This window comes from Heliangelus exortis, chromosome 7, assembly GCF_036169615.1.
Source record: "Heliangelus exortis chromosome 7, bHelExo1.hap1, whole genome shotgun sequence".
NCBI classification, from domain to species: domain Eukaryota; kingdom Metazoa; phylum Chordata; class Aves; order Apodiformes; family Trochilidae; genus Heliangelus; species Heliangelus exortis.
The window spans coordinates 18308174-18332432 of NC_092428.1; the positions used below are offsets into that span (position 1 = coordinate 18308174).

Sequence of the window (24259 nt, forward strand, 5' to 3'; positions counted from 1 at the left end):
ATGGTGGGTGTCTTCAGAGGGTTTCTCACTTTGCCTTTAGTTAGATCAGTGCCTTCTGTCATTCACTGCCTGTGCCTAAGCTCAGAATGGGCCAGCAGCTTTGTCCTTCAAAGAAAGTCCAAGTTTTCATAAGTGCTTTGAATGAAAATCTGGGCTTTCCCCTGCAGTCTTGCTGTCCTTTTTTTTTTTTTTTTTTTTTTTTTTTTAGTGTTATGATATTCATCTGCCTTCCACGTGCCTTATGGGACATTTACTGCCATGGTTGGAGGGCATCATCAAAGATGTGTTTTCACAGCAGAAACACTTAACAGGCACAAGATAGTCTTTTGCTTTTTTAGCAAAGAGTCAGCTGATAGGGAATCCAGTTGTTTACAAATGTCTCTCACCTTGGCTCCTTCCTTTTGCTGTGTTTTGCTGCCACAAAAAGTGATGTGCACTATCATTGAAGCATTTTCAAATACCAAAATTTGCAGGCTTCCCCATCTGCTTTACAGTGATTTATAAGCTACTCAGGATCTTCATCAAACAATCCTGGAGAATTCCAGTAAGAAACATTTATTTGTCATTATTTATTTTTCTCCTTTGAATTTGACTCGGATCAGCCCCAAGAAACACTAGAATAAGCAGAGAGGTTCACAGAGAGATAGCTTTCTACAGTAATTTTATTCTTACAGAGATGTTTGTATGCACTTGGTTTTTCTTCTGTCACGTACATGAACATTTGAGGCTTTTTCACTCAGTTAATGGGCAAGTATATGCTTTTTATACTTTTAATAATGAATTTAATGCATATCTACTACTTCTCTGCTGTTCCATATTATGAGTAGAGTTTGCCTTGAAATTGCTGTAAGGAATCCTTCCTTCTTTAAGAGACACATGCCAAATGACTGTAGGTGGGGTCTGAGGCTCAACTTGATGTATATGTAATCTATTTATAATAGAGAGAAAACTACAATGCTTTAAGCCTTCCTTGTATTCAGTGTTTCTTGACTGGAATGAAGAAGTGTGTATTAAATGTGTCATTACATAATTTTCTATTTGTCCCTGGTCTCTGAATGGCTGAATGGAAAGAGGGCAGTTGGTCTCTACCCTAGAAATCTGCAAGGCAACATCAGAATCTTTTAGAAGTGCTAAACCCAAGAAATGTTGTTCCATCAAAATCGTGATCTTAATGAATTATTTCTTTATGAATAGGTGTTAGGTGGATTTCTTAAGCTGTATCCTAGTCCAAGGATCACAGGATGTTTGTCTGAGTTTCCTCATACCTATGTCACAATATGGAAGCCACTCTGCACTATCAGATGTAACTGTTTTAAATGGAGTTATTATCAGTAACTTTGTGGTGTCAACACAGTTAAAATTTCTTGACAGTTGTTTGGGTTTTTTTAAATAGCAAAAGAGGAGGAGGAGCAGGTTCATTTTGGCCTCACTTTATTTTCCGAATGCTGTTCTGGAGACAGCAGTCGGCTGATATGTCTTGCAAAAGTATTTTTAGTTATATCCTTATCAGTCCCTTGCCATGATATTGTGGGTTTTGGTGTTTTCCCCAGGTTGATCAGATGTGTTCCAGCTAGCCCTGTACTATCTCTTGCTCTGTCGTTTTCTTTTATTCTGCTCTGTTGTTTTGGTGTTCAGGCTTTGTGCCTTCCTTTTATAAACCCCAGCTTTGCATGTGATACACAGAATATTTCAGTATTTCAAACTCAACTACCTCTAGAAATCTATCACAGAATTTTCATTCAAGCATTAGTAATGCAGTAATCAAGATCTCTGCCCCAGAGAAGAGGGAAAAAAATCATGCATTGCTTTGTTATATGGATGCTTATGCTGCAGACATACCTAAATCCAAAGAGAGTTTTACTGACTCTACTTGCAAAATTTGGCCTGGAATCAAGCTGGTGTACCTTGCAGACAGCCTGTTTCAACTGCTGGAATTTTTCACACATAAATGCTGAGCAAGGATTATGGGTAAATTTGTTTCTCATATCCAGCAATAAAAGAAAAAAAATCAAATTCTGACACTGTGTAAGCAGTCCTTTAAATTAAAATTAAAATTGTTTGCCTCTTCTTACATTGTTTACATGGCTGCCATTTTTGTTAGCACTGTTGCTGGTCAGGCATTTGTACATTAAGGGTAGGTCTTACATATTTCTGCAATGGAAAATGAGATGTTTTAATCATTCTTTGGGATATCAAAACATCTTTTATCACTTTCTGTAAATGCACCACTGTTTTCCCATAAGTACCTCAAAGGAAATAGAAGAGATTTTAGAATGCTTAACATTTAAAAGTGATGTATTTTTTGTAAGGAATGTATGGGAAAACTCCACTTTTGAAGCACAGTTTTTGAAATATGCAATTTTCTTAAAGGTAGCTTTATCTTCTTTTTATTACTATTGTTTCCTACTGAAAATGACATTACAGAAATTTTAGAAATAGATCTGCATGCTACTCACCACTAAATCTGAATATATTTCAGGGCATTTTGACAGTTTCGCACATTACACCAGTACTTAAGAAGCTTCACTGCTATGGGTAAAGTATAGAACTCATTGATTCTCCTTCTCACGTCCAGGGCACTGCATGGTCTTGCCCTGCCTTACCTATATCTTCAGTTCTTCACATACCAGGCACTCCCTGCATTTTAGTTTTCCTGGTCTCTCATCTGTTTTGAGTGTGTGCACATAAGTCCTGTGTCTTCAGGTCATCTTGTTACGCTCACCAGTCACTTAATGAATTTCTTCTCATTTCATGTGATGGCTGCAACTGCATTTACTAAAAACTGGTTCCACTAAAAGCATTATCAGCCTTGCTTATCTGCACAATATTTTTTTTTTCAGTTCAGTGAGATGCATGCATTAAAAATGTATAACTGAGTGAATCTCTCCAAAATGTATCTGGATTTACATGGAGATATAGCAGGGTTTTGTTCATCTGTAAATGAGATTCTCAATCTAATTCTTAGATGACCTTCTGCTGCCTGAACCTACTGTCTTTTGGGAAATGGAGAGCTGGGATTTGCACACAGGCTGTTACCCTATACAATCTTTCCTGCTAGGTGGTTGAAGGACTATGCAGATAGCTCTTGTCAAATTCTGATCTGGAGTAAGCTCAGCTGTGATGCAGATCTCTGAGGAACCTTGGGGAAAGTATGGGGTGTGTAGGAAAAAAACTTGAGAGCAGAAGAGTAAAAGCAAAACAACTTTTCCTGATAAATAAATATATAAAAATTAGCTGTTGTGGTAACTTCCAGATGGTTATGATGGTTACCTGTAGCTTGAGCAAGGCTGATAATTTAAAGCTGTCTTGTCTTTATCAGTTCTATACTGTTTGCTTTTCAGCAGTGACTTGGCCTGCTCTGTGCACACCTGGTACAGTTCAGAACTTGAAGCTCACAGGGTAACAGCACACAATATACTGAATCCTGCCACAGATTTGGTCATCAGTAGGGTTTCTTTTCATTTTCTGAAATTTCAAAAGGGGTAGCAGTTTCCATCAAGAGTTCTTCTTATCCAGGTTTGGGATAATGTTGCTGAATGCATTGAGTTAATCTGTTAGGTATGGGTTGCTTCTGGGAATGGTGGTAAGGTTTGTTCTTTGCCCACAGGAGCCTCCCCTAGGAAGACCATAGCTAAACATAGACCAGTCTGGGCTGACTTCTGATGTGTATGTTTTGCATCGAGAGTTACTCCCATGACTCTGAGGGAAGTGTTTGAAGTGTTCTTACACTGTTGTTAAGCTTTAATGTGAGACTTCCAGTCTGGTCAGGCAGAAAATGACAAAGCTGTGAGTGGTGGTAAATTTGCCTCTAGCTGAGAGAACATGTTCCCCTTTTCTACCTGCCAGGTTCCACAAATCTACATTGTACTCTCCTCTGGTTGGAGCCCCTGTGAGTAGAAAGGCACTTCCCTTGCACTGGTGATTCAGTTTGTTTCACTGGTGGCTGATCACACACTAGAGCAAGTTACACAAAACCTAGGAGTTTTGGTGTTACTTAAGCATGTACAGATGTTTCAAATAATAAGGGTAAATGATTTACAATTTTCTTCTGATAACCTATGAAAAGCACTGGGTAAGAATAAATAAGCTATGGATGTCCAAGATGTACCACTGAATCTACAAGAGAGTGTATTGGATATCCAAGCTACTGTTTCTCTTTGAGTTATTTCTAATACTGACCTTTGTTTATTGTGTTACTTCAGGATCAAACATCAGTGTATGCAGTAAGTGTGAGCATATGCTTTTGATGTATTTAACAAAGGTGGATACATACAGTGCCTTATCTATTGCCCATCTCAGTTGGGTGGTGCTCTTGAAGGAATGTGATGGAGATGTTCTAAAGCACTTTTTGATATTCCAGTCTGTGGAAAAGCTTCTTGAATAATTCCTGAATTTTACTGGGGGATGGTGAGATTTCTTTTTTAGAAAACAAAAGCAGGTTGTATTTGTGAAGATATTGCTGCTGAGTGAAAGAGGAAAGTAGAAGTAAACCTGATTAATCTTTTCCCATTCTCCAAGTAATCAAACTGTACAAAACTGACAATAAATTAGGAAGGCTTTATAAATCCTATTCTTTTATGTTTCTTGAGTATTAAAATAGCACTAGTAAATTTTTAATGTTTTGAAAATATTAATGCACTATCTTGGTAAATTTTTAATGTTTAGAAAATATTAATGCATTATTTTAAGCTGGCACATTCTGGTTTTTATGAACAAATGTCAAACCAAACTTTATACTGAGGTATTAGCAAGTTGTAAATGTGCCTTTCACATTAAATGGAACTGTAGGTATTTTAATTAAAGTTTCCAAAGAACAGTTTTCCCTAAGTGCTCAGTCCTATGTAGACAGTTAAACTTCTTCATATCTTACTGTCTCCAGTTTGTACTAAGGGCAAATCATGCTTATGACTTGAATGAAAGCTTAATTTATTTTAGTAAGGTGGATGTAATTTGTGAGCTTGAAGACCCAGCTGTGGTGCTGGTCCAGCATGTGAACCCAGTGATTTCCCATCTATCCTACTTATGGCACAGGGCTGTTTATTTCTCCCTGCTTGGTACAGAACTCTCAGGATATTAATTTTATGGGGAAGTCCAGATTTTAGCACAGAATAAATAATATGCAAATAATTTTTTTTACCTTTTTTTTTCTTTTTCCTTTTCTATTTTGACTTCATCATGAAGCAAGTAAGATGAAAATGTGCTGTTGGTGCTGCACTACTTTTGTTGTGAGGTCTCTGTAAAAACCCAGCTTTCTGCAGCTTGATTTTATGGTCACCCAGGGGAGGTCAGAGGTGATGAGTTAGCTGCTCAAGAACCATATGCAGCTTTGTGGTAAAAATGTGATGCTCTCTTGGCAAGGGCTGTAACACATGCAGGGCTGTGCTAGGGCCAGTCTGCTGGACAGTCTGGACTTGTCCTGTCCAAGGTACCAGATCTCAGGAGCCCAGATCTGGGGTCAGCTCAGCATAGGTCAGCAGCAGCATCATGGGGGAGCTCTTGTCCTCTTCTGCCTGTGAAGCCCTGCTGGAGATATTTCCTTTTTGCTGTCTGAGCTATGTGATGTGTGTCTTGTGCTTTGTTAAGTCAGAAGGGTTGGGTACTTGTGACTGCAATTTCTTGGCTTAGGTATTAATTTCTGAAGGATGCTAGGCAGTCTGTCTGAGATGCTTCGTATAGTTAGGACCAGCCAGAAAGCCAACACTTGCCTCTCTGGCAGTCCTGATGATCTTGAATTAAACAATTGACAAGATGAGAATATGTGTAATTTTATTTATTTTTTAATCTTAGGTATACACTGATTTCTCCTTTCTGAGAGCTAAGCAAATGTCTGCTGGGGCCCAAGTTTTACTCATAAGTGACCTTGAACAGAGCAAGTCTGAGTTTAAAGGGTGTTTGCCTTGAGTATGTAGACCAGTGTATTAGCTGATTACTGCTTTGCTATTTGGTAGATAACTTTCCAGCTTGAAAAAGCTTTGTATCTAGATATGAGAGATGTGTTGCATTTTATATAAGATACGGGGTTGGAGTAGGAGTGTTTCTTTTGCATTAAGTTCATCTTCACAGTAGTACCTGTATTGTATGCAGCTATCTTTAGAAACAATCTTGCTGGGTATATCAGTGCCCTCAGTGAAATATTGAAAGCAGTAGTACTGAGGAGATATTTCATTATTTAGAAGGTGAATATTAAGATTCATTGCTTCTGCTCGATACATTACACAAATTGCAGGCTCAACACATTTGTTGTAAATTAAAGATTAATAGAAGTGAGATAGGCATGGGCTTGCTGATCTTATTCTGCTGACAATTCTGTAATACTGTTACCTCCTCAAAATGTCCCTTCCCCTCAGTTTTTCCTGAGAGTTTCAATTCAACTTTTGTTTCTTCTTTTCTTTTTTCCCCATAAGACAGCCAGAGCTTGAGAACTGCTTTATAACATCCCATCCCAGTTTATAAATAATGAAATTGCCCCAAGTTAAGAAAGCCCTGAGAAAAGCATTGAAGCATTTCTCTGCCTTAGGGTGCTAGCTCTGACAAGAGTTAGGTGGTGGTTTAGTGGGTGAACTGTCAACCTTAATCCTCATACTTACAATTTATAAAGCAAGTTTATTTAGTGATGTACTTCTTGTTTTCTCAAAACCTTTAAAATCCTGCAGATACTGTTATGGTTACGGATTTAAGCACTGTCACATTCTACACTTTACTGACCTTATTTTCATTGCCAAAGCTGTGGTTCTGCAGTAATTTGGCCTTCTAACAGGTTATTTGTTAAATATGTTCAGAGAATTGCTGTGCAAAGTACATTGTAAAAGAGATGACCTCAGGATCTAAAAGGGTGCAGTGTAGGTATTTCTCCAGATCAAGTTCAGATGTCTGCCTCTGTGGCTGTTGTGAAGTTTTGTATAACTTCTAATTCCTAAGCATCAATGATCTGAGAATTGCAATTTCAGTGTCCAGTCAGCAGAATTATTTCTTGAGCAATGACAAGTTGTGAATAAATGTAGTGTAAAAGTAGAAAATGGGAAGCCCTACCCCTCTCTGTGCTCTGTTCAAATGTGCAGGGACCACCTCTTGGCCTAGAGGGGAAGTGCTTCATAGTTATGTGGCTTTGTGTTGTTGTGCTTTTGTGGTAAAATGTGTAGCTTCTATCTGAACACGTATGTGACATCTGAGTGTCACATTCACAGTGTAGAGCAGAGCAGCTTTAAGCTGGATTGATGACAGTAGGTGAAGCTGCAGCAAAAACCTCTTTGCTGGGTTTTAATTGGGGGTATTTTCTTGTTGCCTTTCTAGGTCCGATGTAGTTGTTCTGTGTTTTTCAATTGCTAATCCTAATTCCCTGAATCATGTGAAAACGATGTGGTATCAAGAAATCAAGCACTTCTGTCCCCGCACCCCTGTGATTCTGGTGGGCTGCCAGCTGGATCTACGCTATGCAGATCTTGAGGCTGTTAACAGAGCCAGAAGGCCTTTGGCAAGGTAAAGTTTAAAAAAAAATAAGATTTTTTTTATTTTTTTTAATCACCATGATAATCATATACAGTACTTTCAAATGAGAAAATATTTGAGCCTAGTTTCCTCTTTTTTTTCTTTTTTCTTTTTTTTTTTTTTTTTTTTGTAAAATAATATATGTGCTTTCTTCTTTTTATTCCTGATGTCTCAGTTAGCTAGTTCTTTAGTGCACACAGTTATCAAGTGTTTCCCACAATATTTTTGCACATTGAATATCTAAACTTCTTTGGGTGCCTGAGCATTTTGATAATATAGAGATAATAATGATTACTGGAGGCTTTCATATATGTATTTCTCCATCTGAGCATGTGTATCATGTCCTGTCACAACTGTCAGGTACTATTTCGAAATAATAGATTCTACTCAAGTTTTTTTAATTTTGAACTATTATTTTTTGTACTTGTAAGACTAGATACTGGCAGAAAATAAGTGGTTGCAAATTAAATTTTTTAAAGTTCTGGGATTAAAGTATTGTTTAGAATCATTCTGAAGAAGCTTTATTTTTCCCAGATTCAAAAAACAAGCATTCACATGTTTGGGCAAAACCATTGCAAAATTACCTGCTCACTTCTAATTTCCTCCTTTTATGTAAATTTGAATGAGACTATACTCATGGAAATAATATCATAATTTTGTAGTTAACGACTATACTGTAACAAATTTCCATAAAAGGATTGAATTAATATTTCATGGGCTCATAGAAAAATTTGTATGGCATTAAAATTCTTGACTCAGCAATGTGATTTTCATAGTATTGTTTAGTAAACATTTCTTCATTGTGTGGGTGTGGTGGGCTTTTTTGGTTAACTCATTAAGAGGAAATATTTTTTCAAAATTCCCATTTCTTCTTCCCTAATCCTTGCTGATTTCACGGTTAATGAAAATTAAATAAGTACTCTGCATGTCTAGTACAGACTTCTGCCACCTGAACTGATTATTTATTAGCTGGCAACTAAAGCAAGCTGTTGTCTGTAGTATGTGAAGCCTGTGCCAGCTTGTGTCTGCCCAATATGGTTTGCTGAAAGAATGCACTGCTGGGTCATGCCTTCTGGTGAGATAATTTTTGGGGGGAAAATGGAACCCAGCTCAAACTTTATGTTGGTTTGTTTACCCTACATCATATAAGGGAGTGGTCTGAGTTCCTACATAATACTTCTACAACCAAAACAGGCCTGTCTTTTAAAATGTGTGTTCTGTTAGATTTTTGTCATAGGTTATTATGATTTTCTTTAAAAAGCATAATCTTAAGTAGTATTACTAATTTCATATTTAGCTATATTGTGGCATTTCTATGTCATAAGAATTTCAAGTTGAGTTTAAATGATGGGTACAAAGATGCTGACAGAGTATCTGAATAGAAAGACGCTGGAGGGTTTTTTAAAAATAGTTAAAGTTCTCAAGCATCATCTTGTCAACTTTTTGCTGTAAATAATTTCTCTTTATCAGAGAGAAGCCTTGCTCCATTTTGTGCAAATGATTTCTGCATATTTTAGTAACAGCAACACCACCACCAAACTAAAAATTATGAGCATATGCTATTCTAAAAATCTCTGGAGTCATGGTTGTAGATTTCCAAAGGGCTCTGTGGGCTTTGTTTTATATTTTGTTTCTTCTGAATGACATTTATCTCAGAATTTGCAGCGAGATATTTTGTGGTAGTTCATGCTTTCTGGAGTAACTTTGTGGGGTTTGTGTGTGAGAAGGTTTGTTTATTTATTTATTTTGTTTAACCCTAGGCCAATAAAAAGAGGAGATATATTGCCACCAGAAAAAGGCAGAGAGGTTGCTAAGGAACTTGGGATACCATACTATGAAACAAGTGTATTTGACCAGTTTGGGATTAAAGATGTGTTTGACAATGCAATTAGAGCTGCCTTGATCTCCAGAAGACACCTGCAGTTCTGGAAATCTCATTTGAAGAAGGTCCAAAAACCTTTGCTTCAGGCTCCATTCCTACCTCCAAAAGCCCCTCCTCCAGTCATCAAAATCCCTGAGTGTCCCATACCGAGCATGAATGAAGCTGGATATTTATTGGACAGCCCACTGTGTGCAGATGTTATGTTTGTTCTCCAGGAGCAGGACTACATTTTTGCTCACAAGATTTACCTAGCTACCTCCTCTTCAAAGTTTTATGACCTCTTCTTAATGGAATGTGAGGAAAGTCCAGACTTGGATGAAACACAGTGTAATAAGGAAAACACAAAAAAAGATTTTCTAACAAGTCACCCTGAGACAAATGGTGACAGTGATGACACATCCTTGAAATCTGCTGATGTTAAAACTCCTCCACCAGAAAGTATTGACTCTTTAAACATGCCAGAACCTGAACCTGGTGAAACAAGTTTTGCAGCAAGATCTCTGTCATCCTGGGGAAAGGGGTTTGTTAGTGTGCATAAGGAAATGCAAGTGAATCCTGTATCAAATAGGATGTGTCCTGTAACTGTGGTAAAAATGGATTCATCTGTGCAGGCTGGACCTTTTAAAACTGTTTTGCAGTTTTTATACACAGGGCAACTGGATGAAAATGAAAAAGATCTCTCAAGACTGGCTCAGATTGCTGAAATCTTGGAAGTATTTGATTTGAGAATGATGGTGGAGAATATTATGAATAAAGAAGCCTTCATGAATCAAGAGATCACTAAAGCATTTCATGTCAGAAAAGCTAATCGGATAAAAGAGTGCCTTTGCAAAGGGACATTTTCTGGTAAGCAAGTACATGCTTTAACATCAAGTGTGCTAATTCTCTTCTCATTCATGCTACTGTTGCTTCACAAACTTCAAAAACTGTGACAACATGCATTGTTCTGAGAGAACCCAAAATTCTAGTATTACTCAGGGCCAACTGTTCCAACCTGGGATTCTGCAATAGAATTTCTCAAATTCTGCCCGCAAGCTTTTACACACGTGACCCAATTTTCCAAAGTGATGAATGTCCAGTTATCTCCCTTTAAAACAAGATTGTTTATTTAACAATATAAAAGGCTAGAGTTGTTTTCAGGGTGAGAAGTGAAAGAAGTCCCTGGTTAACAGTGTTCAAGTGAAACATGCCTTCTTGAGAAATATTTTGACTTTAAATGCAGATTTGCAGCTTGCCTCTTTGTTCCCCTGGCAGATGTGACATTTAAATTGGATGACGGAACCATAAATGCCCACAAGCCACTTCTGATCTGTAGCTGTGAATGGATGTCTGCTATGTTTGGAGGATCATTTATTGAAAGCTCAAACAGTGAGGTAATTGTCCATTTTTGTCCATTTTCCGTGTCATATCTGATGGATTTAGGGTAATAGAGGCATCATTCTGTATCTATTGGAAGGGTTTCAATAAACCCTGGAATGATTCTTTATTCTTCCTGTGGGATGCTTTTCTTCTTAAGGCATTAAACTTGGATGTGTAGGAGGATAACATGTTATCTTCAAGGTATGAGACTTCCTGCAGTGCTGGAGCATGTGTTTAAACCTGAAATCCTTAAAAATATTAAAGAGGGGGAGGGGGAATGAAATATGAATTTCTGGAATAATTTCAAATAAGTTGTGTGAATATGCAATTACACCATCAGAAAAATTACCAAGAGTAGTTAGGGCAGAAGGATTCCTGAACAAATTTAAGGGAAGAAAGTGTTAAGGAACATGGACTGATAAACTAGAAAAGGGAAGTTGGCTTTATTTCAGAAGAAACTAATCTCAGATTCCCTGGTGCATCCTATTGTCCTATTGAGTAAAGCAGTTCTCAATGCTTTGAGTTAAGATGTTGCAGCAGAAGGCTTGTATTTTCAGGTGCCCTCATGATCTGTTTTTCAGATTTTAAACACTCTGCTAACATTTTTTTCTCACGTCTTACCCATACCCAGGTTTTGTATTTTGTTTTGATTTTCCTGCTCTTTGCCATACTTATGGGTCTTGCTCATTGAAGAGTTCAAGTTACTCATGTTTAATATTCTGGAAGATTTTATTCTACTTAGAATTTTCTTGCTTCTTCTAATACAGCCATAAATATAATTCCTTTCCCAGAGGCATGCTTAACAAGTGGCTCATTAAAAATATACAGCTGGATTCTGGTGAACAGCTTCATTTGATAATGAAGAATATAGATTTATTTTCTCCCAGCCTCTTTTTAATAATTACCCCAACAGTTATAGCTCATCTTTCCTATTCCAAATATTTCGCTTCCATTTTGTAGAGTTTAAATCATTCAGCGATGCCCTTGGAAGTTTTAAAATTATTATTTTTCTGCTTTGCCATTTTTTTCTAACTGAAACTTCTTCAGAATATCACGGTGCCAGCATCTCTCTGAGTTATGAAGATCTACGTGACAAAGTGCTGAGGAGTGGGATCAATTAGTTTGAGCAGACATAGCAGGCTTAGCTGCTGCAACCTTGAGTCCCACACTGTATGTGCAGCTGTAGTTGAGGTGCTGCAGTGATGGGTTACACTGAGCCTTTCTAACTCTCCTTCCTCTTTTTTTTGGCTTCCCTGCCATGAAATGGAGTTAAGGTTGTGCTGGCGAGAAACCAGACAGCTTTTGTCCTGGTCTTGGTGGTTTCATTACATGGTAGTTACATTAATTGTACATGTGTGGCAGAAATCATGGAATGGTTTGGGTTGGAAGGGACTTCAAAATTCATCTAGTCCCAAACCCCCTGCCTGGGCAGGGACAACTTCCACTAGACCAGGATTATCAAAGTCTTGTCCAACCTGGCCTTGAACACTTCCAGGGAGCAGGCATCCACAGCTCCCCTGGGCAAACCGTTTACAATTTCTTTGCCTCATTTCTTCAACTCTCAGTCCTCTCCTAACCATCATTTAATTGGATAATTTGTTTATTTACAAATAGTTTGAGAGGGCTGAGGTTTTTGTTATCCTTTGGTTTCTGTTATTCTCAGAATCCCTGGAATATCCCTTGTCAGGAGTGGATAAATTGCATTCTTCGAGAAGTCTACCAAGGGAGGTTTGACGTGGGAAGTTCTCAGTGACTTTTACGTATCCCACAAAGTTGTCCATTTGCAGGCTAGAAAGCATTGAACAGATTCATTGTTTGATGTGGATCCAATTCCAGTAACTTGGTACCGAGTTGCTTGTATGCAAACTGGCAAAGGAACTGGCTCTGGAGGTATGCTCACCTGTTGGCAGCTTCTTGAACTTTATTCAAACAGTTTCCCATTAATGCTTTCTTTGCATTTGTAAAATGACTTTAAGAGAAAATGAGGGTCCAGCAAAGAGAAACAAAATATGGTCTCTGTATGAAAACACCTCAATTATTAAAGTCTCTTTTCTTAAATATCTTTTTCCAGGTAGTTCTACCCAACATAAACAAGACTTCCATGCAAGCTGTTTTAGATTACTTGTATACCAAGCAGCTGACCACCAGCCAGGAACTGGACACACTTGAGTTAATTGCATTGGCAAATAGGTTTTGCCTCCCTCACCTGGTTGCACTAGCAGGTAAGATTGGGTGGCCTTGTCTAATGCAGTCTTTTGTAATGGCTGAAATGTATTCAAATTTTTTTAGAAAACATGGGATTTTCTCAAATGTCATGGAAAAGAAATAGTTGTTTTTCTGAAAGGAATATTGTAATACATGTGGTGTTTTCTCTTAGAAAAATGGATTTGCCTTTGCCTGTTTTTTATGCTAAACCAGCTCTGACCACTCAAGTGTTCTGTGCTTTAAAAACAGCAAGAGTAAACCTTCTCTTTAGCATCAATCTAATGTCTGTAATTTGTATTCTGTTGTTAAATCTACCTGAAAACAGGATGGACTCCAGGCTTTCCATTACATAATGAAGTGTTCCATTATATGTTTCTATAGAGAGAGAGTAACTGAGCTGATTCAGAACTGATCTATGTGATCACAATATTTTTTAGAAATGCTGTCTAGGTCCCTTTTCACTGCTCAGATTGGAATTGGATTATTTTGATATATAGATGGGGATTCAATCCCCATTTCAGGAAGAAAAATTTTTCTATCACATATTTAGGAAAAAAGACAGGAGAGGTTATTACTTAGTTTTTAAACATGAAATCTATACAGACCTCCAGGAGAGGAGGGTTATTTATTTGTTTCTCTCTGTGTATATAACTAGGTGAGGTTCTGAGGACATTGCCTGAGAGGCAGGTGATGCAAAGCTATATATAATTTATAGGACAAAATGAAGGCAAAATTTAATCATATACCAAATCCTAGCTCTCCTTCAGTTATGCATCAGGACTGTGTACCTTGTATTCACTAATCCAGACCAAACCTTTGTTGCCTGGCTTTCTATACGTTTTCACTGAAGTCTTGATTATTCTTTTAAGTAGTTGTAGTATAAATACAAATAGACTATTAAGGGTATTTCATACATTTAATTCTTTATGAAATATTTCTGAGTCCAAAGGCAACTGCCAACAACTAGATCCAGCAGAATTATTGGACAACATTTGCCATGGAACTCTTAAACCTCTAAAATATTTATGCTTCTAGGAAAGGGTTGAGACTCTTGAATTGAAGTAACTTTGGGGGGAGCTGGTCAGCATTTCATTTGGATTCCTAGGAACAATGAATGCAAAGGCCTGAAGCAAACTTTTCCATATCAGTGCTGTGGGTATACAATGAAATGGCACTGTTACCTAAAAATTGGACTGTTTCATTTGTATTGCCTAAGAGGGAGCTGATCCATACTTCTAATTTATGTTGATATTGCTCCTATCCATTCTGCCAGAAAGAGACTGGTGGCTGCTGAACTTCGTCTTTCTATAAGTGGTTATTAGTTGCAGGTTCCCTTTCTGTAAGAAAGATATAAGGGGTGTGACACCAGAAATAAAGAGTTTGGTTTGAAGGAAAGGGGCAAAACCCCATATGGGCTTAGCTTCCCCAGGCCAGACAGTTTATAGTGTGCTGCAGAGTCTTCAGCCACAACTCTAAACACCAGAAAATAACTTCATCCCAATCTGAATTTGCTCAGGATATCTGGGTGAATGTGCCACTTGCATAACGTTAGAGTTACCACAAGGAGTAGGGAGAACATGACTTCTTGGTTGTATTACTTGTGGATGATCTGACCTTGAAATGTGACTTTCCTATGTGAGTGAATGAGTTTCCTTCTCTAACAGAACAACATGGAGTACAAGAGCTGACAAAAGCCTCCATGAGTGGCATTGTAATAGATGGAGAAGTACTGTCCTATTTGGAATTGGCTCAGGTCAGTGTGTTCTGTTTTTCAAGAGTATTCTGGCCAGCTGCAGGACTTGCTTTTAGCACTGTATTGCTTCTGAGCATTGCTTCAAAGTGGCTCAAAGTCTGCAGTTCTGAAGGTGACTGAAAATAAAATGTAGCTTTACCATCTATTGTAAAGAAGATTTCTACAGTACTGAAACAGATGTTTAAACTAATCTGGAACGAGTTGTACATCTTTTTTCTTTATTGTGGAGCTTCAAAGCTCCATGTTTGTATGGCCATGCTTCAGTAATATGAAATGTAATGTAATGAAGCTGTTCAGCTTTATATTATTGACTGATTCAATTCCTGTATATTTAGGCCTGTATTGCAAAAGTCATTTTTTTATATATTGTTAGACTTGACATGTAGGCTGGAGAAAGCTATTCTTGATTTTACACTAATGATGAGCCTGGCTGCAGTTTGGCTAAGTCTGGGGCTTATGTAGTGCTGAAATGCAGCACAAGCTGACTGTTATGCAAGATTTCCTGCAGCTGCTTTCAAGTCCCTCTCTTGCAATACTTGAAAAGCTATTGCAAAACCAGGACTGAACCCCTTCCAAGAAAAGGCAGCTTGCTTCACTTAATTTTGATTTATGAGGGGTTGGGGTTTTATTGTTGTTACGGTTTGATGTTTTGGTTTTTCATTCTTTTTTTTTCTCCCTGACTGAAGACAGAAGTAATATGTTTAACTACAGTTAGGATATCATCTGTGCCTGGTACCTGCATCAATGTTATGTGTCTATAACCTGACAAGATCATACTAGGCTGTCAGAATGCCAAGATAGGTGCAGGTGCTATACCATCTGACTTGCATTATAGCTGCTCTTCCTTATGACCACAAGCAGCTTTTGCATGATTCTGTATGAAGCTTTCAGCAATGTTTTAATTCTGTCAATGACCATAGTTTTCCAGGGAGTTAATTCAGAGCAGTATTTCCAATAACTGATAGGAATATATGGCTGGCACAATAATACCAGAGCATTCAGGTCCATCGTGCCTTGGCTTCAGAGTCTGTGAGGTACTGGATGCAGTTTGCCAGATGCTGGTCATGCCAAGCACCTACTGATGAGCCTTTTGAGTCAATGGTTGTTTCACCAGAACTGTGTGACAAGGTCTAGGGCATCTAGAGGACACTTTAGCCTCAAAAGTTCCCCTATATGCTTGGGAGAATCCTGCCAGGTACAATCCATCCCAGCTTTACTTGTTAATTGGGGCTGCAAAATAACCTCAGGAGACGGAGTAAGCTCTTTGTTTTTCTTTACAGTTTCACAATGCTCACCAGCTGGCAGCCTGGTGCTTGCACTATATCTGCACCAATTATAACAGCGTTTGCTCCAAATTCCGCAAGGAAATCAAAGCTAAATCTGCAGGTATGGGCAACTTTCCTCCTCAATTTTTGTAATATTTCCCCTTCTTTCTCCCCACCCAGCTGATTAAACAGGAAGGCAAAGATGAGCTCAGATAGCTAAGTCAGGAGACTGAACCTCTGTGCTATCTTGAATGGTATTCTTAAATTCTTATCTGTAAAGAAAGATTGCAATCCTTAGCCTGATTCCTGGCCAAGCATTCTCTTTTATACTTATTTCGATTATGCTAAAAGGAACAGAGCCATTTTCAGGCTCTGCAATGAAAAATACCCCCTGAGAAGGTCTTGCTCTTTTACACTCTTGGACTAAGGTATCTTGAGCACACCTTCCAAAGTCTTTTCACTCTGTAAGTGCATGAGGAAACTGGGTGAGTCCCTGATAAGCCAGCTAGCATAGAGATGGATAAATGAATAGCAGCATAACTCTTTGTAGACATTTCTGGGATTTGTGTATCTAACTGGCTTGTCTGGGGGGCTTTTTGATTGTTTCTTATTAAGCAGATAATCAGGAGTATTTTGAGAGGCACCGCTGGCCGCCTGTGTGGTATTTAAAGGAAGAAGATCACTACCAGCGAGTTAAGAAGGAAAGAGAAAAGGAAGATGTTGCACTGAATAAACACCATTCAAAGAGGAAGTGGTGCTTCTGGAATCCCTCTGCTGTAGTTGCCTGAACAAAGCAAATAAGTGGAAATCCATAGCTGGAGTCAGAAATTAGTCTTATTGTTAGAAATAAGATGTAGTTCAGGTTTTCAGGAAAATATGTTCCATGTGTGCATTTACTATTGCTCTAGGGCCAAAAGCACAATCTCACTGAAAGTGAGCCTGGAACAGCTCCTCAGAGTCATACGTATATTTTTGGCTAGTAAGCAAATAAATGTCTACCATTATTACCTTTCTTTTTATACAAGAAAAAAAATATATCCAGCATTAATGTTTCAATCTCCAGTTGGGAAATATTTTTATACTGTCTGGTCTATTTTGTTCAGATAAAAATCTGGATACCATTTTATTTTACAGACCACAAAATAATCATGTAGCAGCTTTTTGTAATTAGATTTTAACTATTTTTACTATGCGAGTTCAGTGAAATAGACAATCTTCAGTCATTAGAGACAGCTTTTAGAGTATCTCGTAAAAAGTAATTTTAGGAAAAAATCTAGTTGCTTAGTATAGGTTGTCTTTTTTAAACTAAGTACTGTGCACTGGTAATATAATTAGATGGTTCTTTCACCTTTCTAAAGTAAAGAGTTAGAATAAGATCCAATAACTGCAAGATAAAGAGTGCTTGATCTTTACTCAGCTGAATAATAGGCAGTATAATTATGTGCTCAACTGCAGGCAAATGTATTTCTAATATTTGCCATGGAGGTGCAAATAATTATGACTATGTGAAATCTAGTGATTCTAAGTATTCAGAGGTTTTATATGTCTTGATCAAAGAGGATATTTCAAATTTCATTTAGAAGGGCTTATTAATTTATATCCTTATACAAGTATGGATCTGAATTTAAAAAGCAGTCATACTGCTTGCATTTGAATTACTGCATGGCAGTTACCTTGTTCTGGGGCATCTTAACCACGCAGCCATTCTTCACGCCCAACACCTTTTTGCTTCAGTGCAAGCAAATGAAAGGGCTGCAAAACCAAGTAGGTGTTATCTAGTGTTACTACATTTTGTAAATGAAGAAGGGTCTTCACACTTTAGTTTGACCCAAATTGTTTTATAGCTTTTCCCAGGTAGATCTCAAAATGTTAGGTAAGTAGATTGTGTATTTCCTCTGGAAGTAGGTATTCCCAGGGAGCTGGAGGAAAAGGGATGGCAGAAAGGCAGGAATTCTGCACAAGTGGTGCAAGACAAAAAACAAAGCCTCCAGTGTTTTCAAATAGCCTGTGTGTTTATGACTTTTTATCAACCATTACTCTCAAGCTTCAGTGTTACACTAGATTACATAAGGACAAGAGCATTTCTTTAAAAGACCAAAACTGAAATACGTAGACTGTAGAACATACATGTGCAATCCTGTGCAGTGTCTCAGGCATAATTCTGTAACCAAGTTAGTATAGTGTATTAGGTTCTTTAATATTGTTTTGTGCTGGCAGCTCAGCATACCAATGTGAAAACCTGTTTGTTTGTGGGTTTTTTTCTGTGTTCAAAGGCAAGGCAGTACAGTCAAACCTCAGTACTGTAGGTCTGGAAAGGCTTTGGAATGAAAGCCATATACACCTCTACACATTTGGGTTCTGAATGGACTAATTCTTTGGAGATGCTACCACAGGATGGTAGAAGCCACCCAGTATGGATGGAGGTGCTACTCTACAAACTTTTATAATGAAAGAAAGTGACAGATTCCTATCCCTGTAAGATTCGTCACCACATAGTGATGGAGAAGGGCTACAAGTGATGGTTGCAAATATGTCTCCTTAAAATACAGTGATCATGTATATTGTGGATGAGAAGAATGAATGAGAGATGTGTCAAGACTAAGATGAGATAAATATCTGTTGTCATAAAAAGTTAACCAGTCACATTTTAAGTAAGTACTGCTACTAGGTTTTACACAACCAAAGCTACTGTATGATTGTAATCTTGCCAAACTGTAATGGATATATAAATGAACCTGAGGTATATGCAATAATATTCAGTTGTGCTAGTTATCAGCTACTATAACCAAGTGGCTGGTTCATTTGGTTAATGCAGTCTATGGCCTTTAATCTTGGTCATTATTTTGTGTTTTTTATTTTGCAAAAAAAGTCAATAAAACTGTTTAGTTACAAACTGTCTCCCAGCTCTTTTGAGAAGCTTCCTAAATATTCATTAGGTGTCACCCTTTCTGCTTGTAAACATCCAGTTGTGGTACCACTCACTGAATTTTCGTGCACTGATACTTGCATGGCATAATAAGATTCATGATTAAGAATATCACAAGGAAATCCTACAGTGTGTATGTGACAGAGGAAGGTTGGTCCTTGTAACTTATTGTTAAACTGTACTGCAAAAAAAAATCTCTCACCCTTTTTCCCCATGGTTTTTGATATTTAATTACCATGATATTACCCAAGGGACATGAAACTAATTAGTCATGAGAGACATGGGGAGGGAAAATACAAGTAAACAGCAGGAAGTCAGTAAGGTTTTCAGTGTGCTCTAAACTTTTTACAAGTACTGTTTCCCCTGCTTTCTCACTGCCTTATTTGCCAACCATTATATAATAACTTGTGAACTCTGAGTAGCTACCTCCCTGAATATAGTTTAATTGATAGAGGTAGAAAGCAGGTGTTTTTCTAGAGGATTTTTCAAGATGCCATGCAAAGAATGTTTGTGATTTTTTTAAAGCTTTTAAGCAACTCCAAGGACACTGAAAATAAGCACGTTCAGCATAGTATGCATTTTTAAATTCTAATTTTTGAGAATATTACATATCTCTTTATTATTTTTAAAAGGAAAAATATATTTTTTTAATGTACCATTAGAAAAGGTAATGGGCTCAATAGAAAAATGGTGACATTAGATGTAAAACTGTCTCTTTTGACTTTGGTAAAACCAGTAGCATGGAAAGAAGTAAGTAATAATTGTTGGTCTTCTGAACTTTCTTTTTAAAAATATTATCGCCATTTAGAAGATATTGTCTATTGTTTGTTCCTGGGGAGTTTCATTCAGCTTATTTTTTATAAGCAGTGTTTTTCTATTTGTTCTTTAAGAGAATTTCTGCTAGCAAGTTCCTCTGCATCACAGCACAAACCAGTTCCTGTGGCTTCCCACCCACAAATAGCACACCAAAGCCAGAAATAGAAGTTCTTTGTGAGTAAGATGGGATTGACCAGACTTCAGCCACAGCTCACTAATTTCATTCACTGAAGACTGACCTACTTATCACTGTCTTTTAGTCAGATCAGGCCTGAAAGTGTGCAACCAAGGTAAGCCAGAGAGTATTAAGTATGTGGGTACTTTAGGGTAGCACTGGAGTTGCCCAGTAGAAGAGTCTGGTTTGGGCAGCCTTTCTGAGCACTGAATGCAGGATTGTACTGGAACCAGTAAGAGAAAAGTAGCAGAGTGCTTTGTTGCCCTGATCTTCAGCAACTTACCCATAGATATCCCTCAAGAATAACTTCAAGGTATAAGATTTTGATTTGTAAAATCAGTGTTTTTTTCCATGTAACAAGCACTGGGAGAGTAGCTGAAGATACCTTGGAAATCTTGCTCTGAGGCCCAAATCTTCCATCTTCTAAGAGGCTTAGATAATGATCTCATGAACTATCTAAATAGGATTAATTTTGGTACCTAAAGTCCAAGGTGGTGAAATATTTTGGTTCTTCCAGACTTTTTAAGCTTGCAATCTGTTAAAGAGATTTTCTTTATTGGATGAAACTACTGTTCTGTCCCTTTTTTTTCTAGATCACAGTCTTTATAGCCTTGTCACTGGTTTGGTCAGTATTTACTTGCTTTGGATTGTATGCAGTGAGGTGTCTATAAGATGGCTGCTTGCCACTCCTGAATCTCCTTAGACTTTTGATCTATTAAAATGATTCAACAGTATTTGTGTGAGCCTGTCCTGCAGGCAGAATTCCTATTGAAATGGATGAGATACCACAATCACACACGTTTTGGGCTTTGAGGTGGCTCCTAATGAATTTACCTCTTATCACTTGCCTGTCTTCCAAATCTGCTAACAGAGGCTTGCTCTGTGTATTTCATGGAGGATAAGACATTGTGTTAGCAGCATTAATCCTCATCCTGCAGACTCTACAATAGGATAATTCATTGTCAGTTAATGTATACCTTTGCCTTTTAGCTAAGGGAATATATCCCACAGAATGGATTCACTTTGCTTTAGCAGCCAGAGTGAGATTATTATATATTTATAAATGCAAAGTAAATCCCTCACTGCTGCTTACATAAAAATCTTGATTTCTAGTAGAAATGTGAAAAGCTTTTGGCTCAAGGCTGCAGGGGGCTAAGAAGAAAATTTGAACATCAAACATCAGAAGATGCAAGAATGGTTATGCTAATGTATCCCAGCTCCAGAGAAAATGAAATTGAGGTGATAAACATGTGATTCAGAGAGAGCAGTTAGCATGGGACAACAGAACTGTGATGGCTCCTTTATAATTGCTCAGCCTTATTATTTCATTTGTAAGCAGGCTACATAACTTCAGCATCCCACTGGGTTGTTCTGCAGCAACTGATGTTCTCAGATGCAGGTTCTACACCCCACCCCACAGCATGGGGAGGCACAGGCTGGAGGGAAAACATTGTGTGATGTTGGTGATGCATTCCAGGTTCTTTCCTTGCAGCACTGGTGCCCCACAACCTGTCCTTTGCCTTTGTCCTTCAGCAAAAGAGCCCAGTACCACCTCCTGGACACGGGATATCTATTTTTGTCTCATGTTGAAGGATATTCAAGAAGAGCAGGGACCTACCCCAGCAGATGAGGGAGCTCCACCCTTCACTAGAACAGCACAGTGTTAGACCAAAGCTCTGTGGCAGCCAGGTATTGTCCTGTTTAGGGACTTCAAGTTAAAAAATACAAAATTAGCAGCTTTCAAAAAGCATTCAAAAACTGAGTCATGGAACACAGAGGTGTACTAGCTGCTTGGCAGCCTGGACAGCAGCATTTCATGTAGAATTTAAAGGTGCTAAATAAGTGAGATATAAGGGAGATATAAGGGAGATATTCCCTGGAGATATCAGCTCTAGTTTTCAGCTTTAAAGACAAACAGCCATCACCATTAAATAAAACCAGCAAGCTCCAATGTGCCATCCCTCAGTTTTGCACAGGTCTAGGCAGCCACACTGGATGACTTCTCACTTTCTCCCCACCCTATTCTGGCTGCTCTGAAGTTGTAGATGAACAATGAGGTGATGCCACTTCACAGGGAGGATTTTCTTAAGACATTTTCTTGCCTTCAACACTAAAAAAAAAATGGCCTCTATTCCCTATGGGGATTATTCTTTTTTCCAGTTACAGCTTTAAGTTAATAAGGATTACATGGCATGCCAGGTATTAGTGCTGAGTAGTCAAATTATCCTCAGTGGTTAAAAAACTCCCACAGTTATCAGCAGTTTAAGAGTATGTGATTACATTTGCATCTTAGTCATTAAATACAAGCCGGTCATTCTGACTGGATGATCAGAAATGATTGCTCCCTCCTCCCAGCTATTATAAATACTGGGTTATGCTCTACATATTACAAAAGCATTTCTTTAGATTTCTCTCCTGGGTCCTCAATTAGACTTACAGCCTGCATGAAAAATTGTGTGGATCCCTGGGCTGATTGTATCACTTCTATGTTTTGAGTAGTAGAGGGTCTGGAGTTACCAAATCCGATCATGTGATAAGTCAGCTGGATGATAAGGCCTCTTCCCACAAGCCATATAAAGAAAGGAGGTTCCTAAGGAGACTCCAGGGACTCTCCAAGGCCAGGGAAGCTCTGTGAATCCTCCCCATTCCTGTACAGAAGAGTCCCTGAGAAAAGCTGCATTGACCTGCAGGGAATGTGGTCAAGTGTCACTGTGAGACAACTGTGAGACACTCAGACAGCCTCAATCAAGTGACAGTACTCACACACTTACTACTCATCTGCAGAGGTTAAGATTTGCCTCTATTTTATAGATGTCCCAGGGCACAAGGAGCTTTTCCTGCTGCCCTCAAGCCAGTCTGCTAAGGCAGGTTCTCCCCACATGTTTTTTTTCCCCTTCCCTTTGGCTGGCCAAAGGCACTGAAGCTGGAGCCCACTGAAGTGATTTCTGGCCTTGTGTGACTGAGTGCACCTCTGGCAAGTGCTGTGGCCAGTGGAGGAGTGCAGTTCCCATAGCTGCACAGCTTTTTCTTCCTCAGGTTTCCAAGAGTAGAAAAGGAACCACAGTGGCAATGAGCTGAAGAGACCCATGTCTGCACTTAATGGGGTTTTTTGTCTGATATGTAGGGTCTGTTGGTTTGTTTGCTTTAGTGACAGCAGGGATTGTGTTGTAGAAGTTCATTTGTTAAGATGGGAGGAATAAGAAATAAAAATGACTGCATCGTTTGATGCAGTTAATGAAGTTAAAAACAGGTCTGTTTGTTTGTCTCTGGTGTCAGAGACTCCATTCTGTGGGATATATTCCCTTAGCTAAAACTCATCGTTTACCTACTGGTAAGTACAGGCTCAGCCCATGAAAAGGAGGGAAAGCAGAGGAATTCATCTATCATCCATTCCTGCAGGATTATAGTTTTCCTGCATTGTTCTTTGCAAAGGATTAGGTTTTTAGAAGAGGTCAAGATTGTGGTTGTGTCTACAGACAGGAAGAGCCGGGTGCCAGCTCCTGAGAGTAAGATGGACTAGTCCTGTCCAAGATACTTAATGATGTAATCTGGCTTCATGGTCCCCAGCAAAGAGTGGTTATTGTTCTGGATGATGCTAAATCACTACAGAGAATGAAGAAAGTACCTGTCAGGGATTTTAAAGAATCCTGAATTATTTTTCCCTAACAAGGCACAGGAGTAACATGTTAAATTCAGCTCTTTGTGTTGTGATCCCCAGAGTCACCTGCACCACCTTGCTCTCTAGAAGGCCCTTTTTTGCCTGTTGGGAGCTAATCAGTTTCCAGTTCTGGACCTGCACAGCAGCATTAAAAAAAAAAAAAAAAGCCACTCTGATATAAGCAGGGATAGTAGGGATGGGTTACCTTAACTGAAGCCATCAGCCTGTTCAGGTCTGTGGAGAGCCAAGGCAACTCCTGTGTCCAGTCACTACTTCTGCCTACTCTCTGTTTTGCTCCTTATTTTCACACACAAGTCCGACAAAGAACCCTCACATAGTGTGATCACATTTCTTCCACTGCACTAAGAATGATTGATGGTGGAAGAAAATAAGTGACATGAGCCTTCAGTATAATAACAAGCATCAGCAATTTATTTATTAGCTGTGCCTGCTTTTATACTCTCAGTATCTGTCCACATGCACAGACACGTTCTGTGTTATTTCATAATCGGTCACTACAAGCTGTCCACACACCCAAAGCTTAAAGCAGATAGGCTAAAAGTTTCTGCTGATTCTTAAACAAAATATCAAACAACATCCTCTTTTCTACTGACTATACCTCAAGGTCAAAGATGCTCCTCGAGGTCAAACAGCATGACTACAAATAATCTTTCATTATTATAATATTGGTCAGTTTTTCTTAAGGACTATTACCAATTTTTCAGTATAGCACAA

General features: G+C 38.4%; 1 protein-coding gene across 8 annotated transcripts in view; it reads left to right on the forward strand.

The window, feature by feature from the left end:
- The window catches only part of RHOBTB1 (Rho related BTB domain containing 1), a 64780-nt gene that overhangs the window by 36288 nt on the left and 4233 nt on the right, over positions 1-24259 (forward strand). For 3 of the 8 annotated variants that reach the window (XM_071749141.1, XM_071749142.1, XM_071749146.1), the window contains 7 exons: positions 7291-7476; positions 9246-10213; positions 10622-10740; positions 12798-12948; positions 14596-14684; positions 15965-16070; positions 16565-18842. In XM_071749141.1, coding sequence (XP_071605242.1) covers positions 7291-7476; positions 9246-10213; positions 10622-10740; positions 12798-12948; positions 14596-14684; positions 15965-16070; positions 16565-16737 — 1792 coding nt within the window. In that variant the 3' untranslated portion in view covers positions 16738-18842. Of the gene's footprint in view, positions 1-2479; positions 2536-7290; positions 7477-9245; positions 10214-10621; positions 10741-12797; positions 12949-14595; positions 14685-15964; positions 16071-16564; positions 18843-24259 lie in introns of those variants that run through there. The other 5 variants (XR_011726830.1, XR_011726829.1, XM_071749144.1 and 2 more) reach the window with 3 other exon arrangements.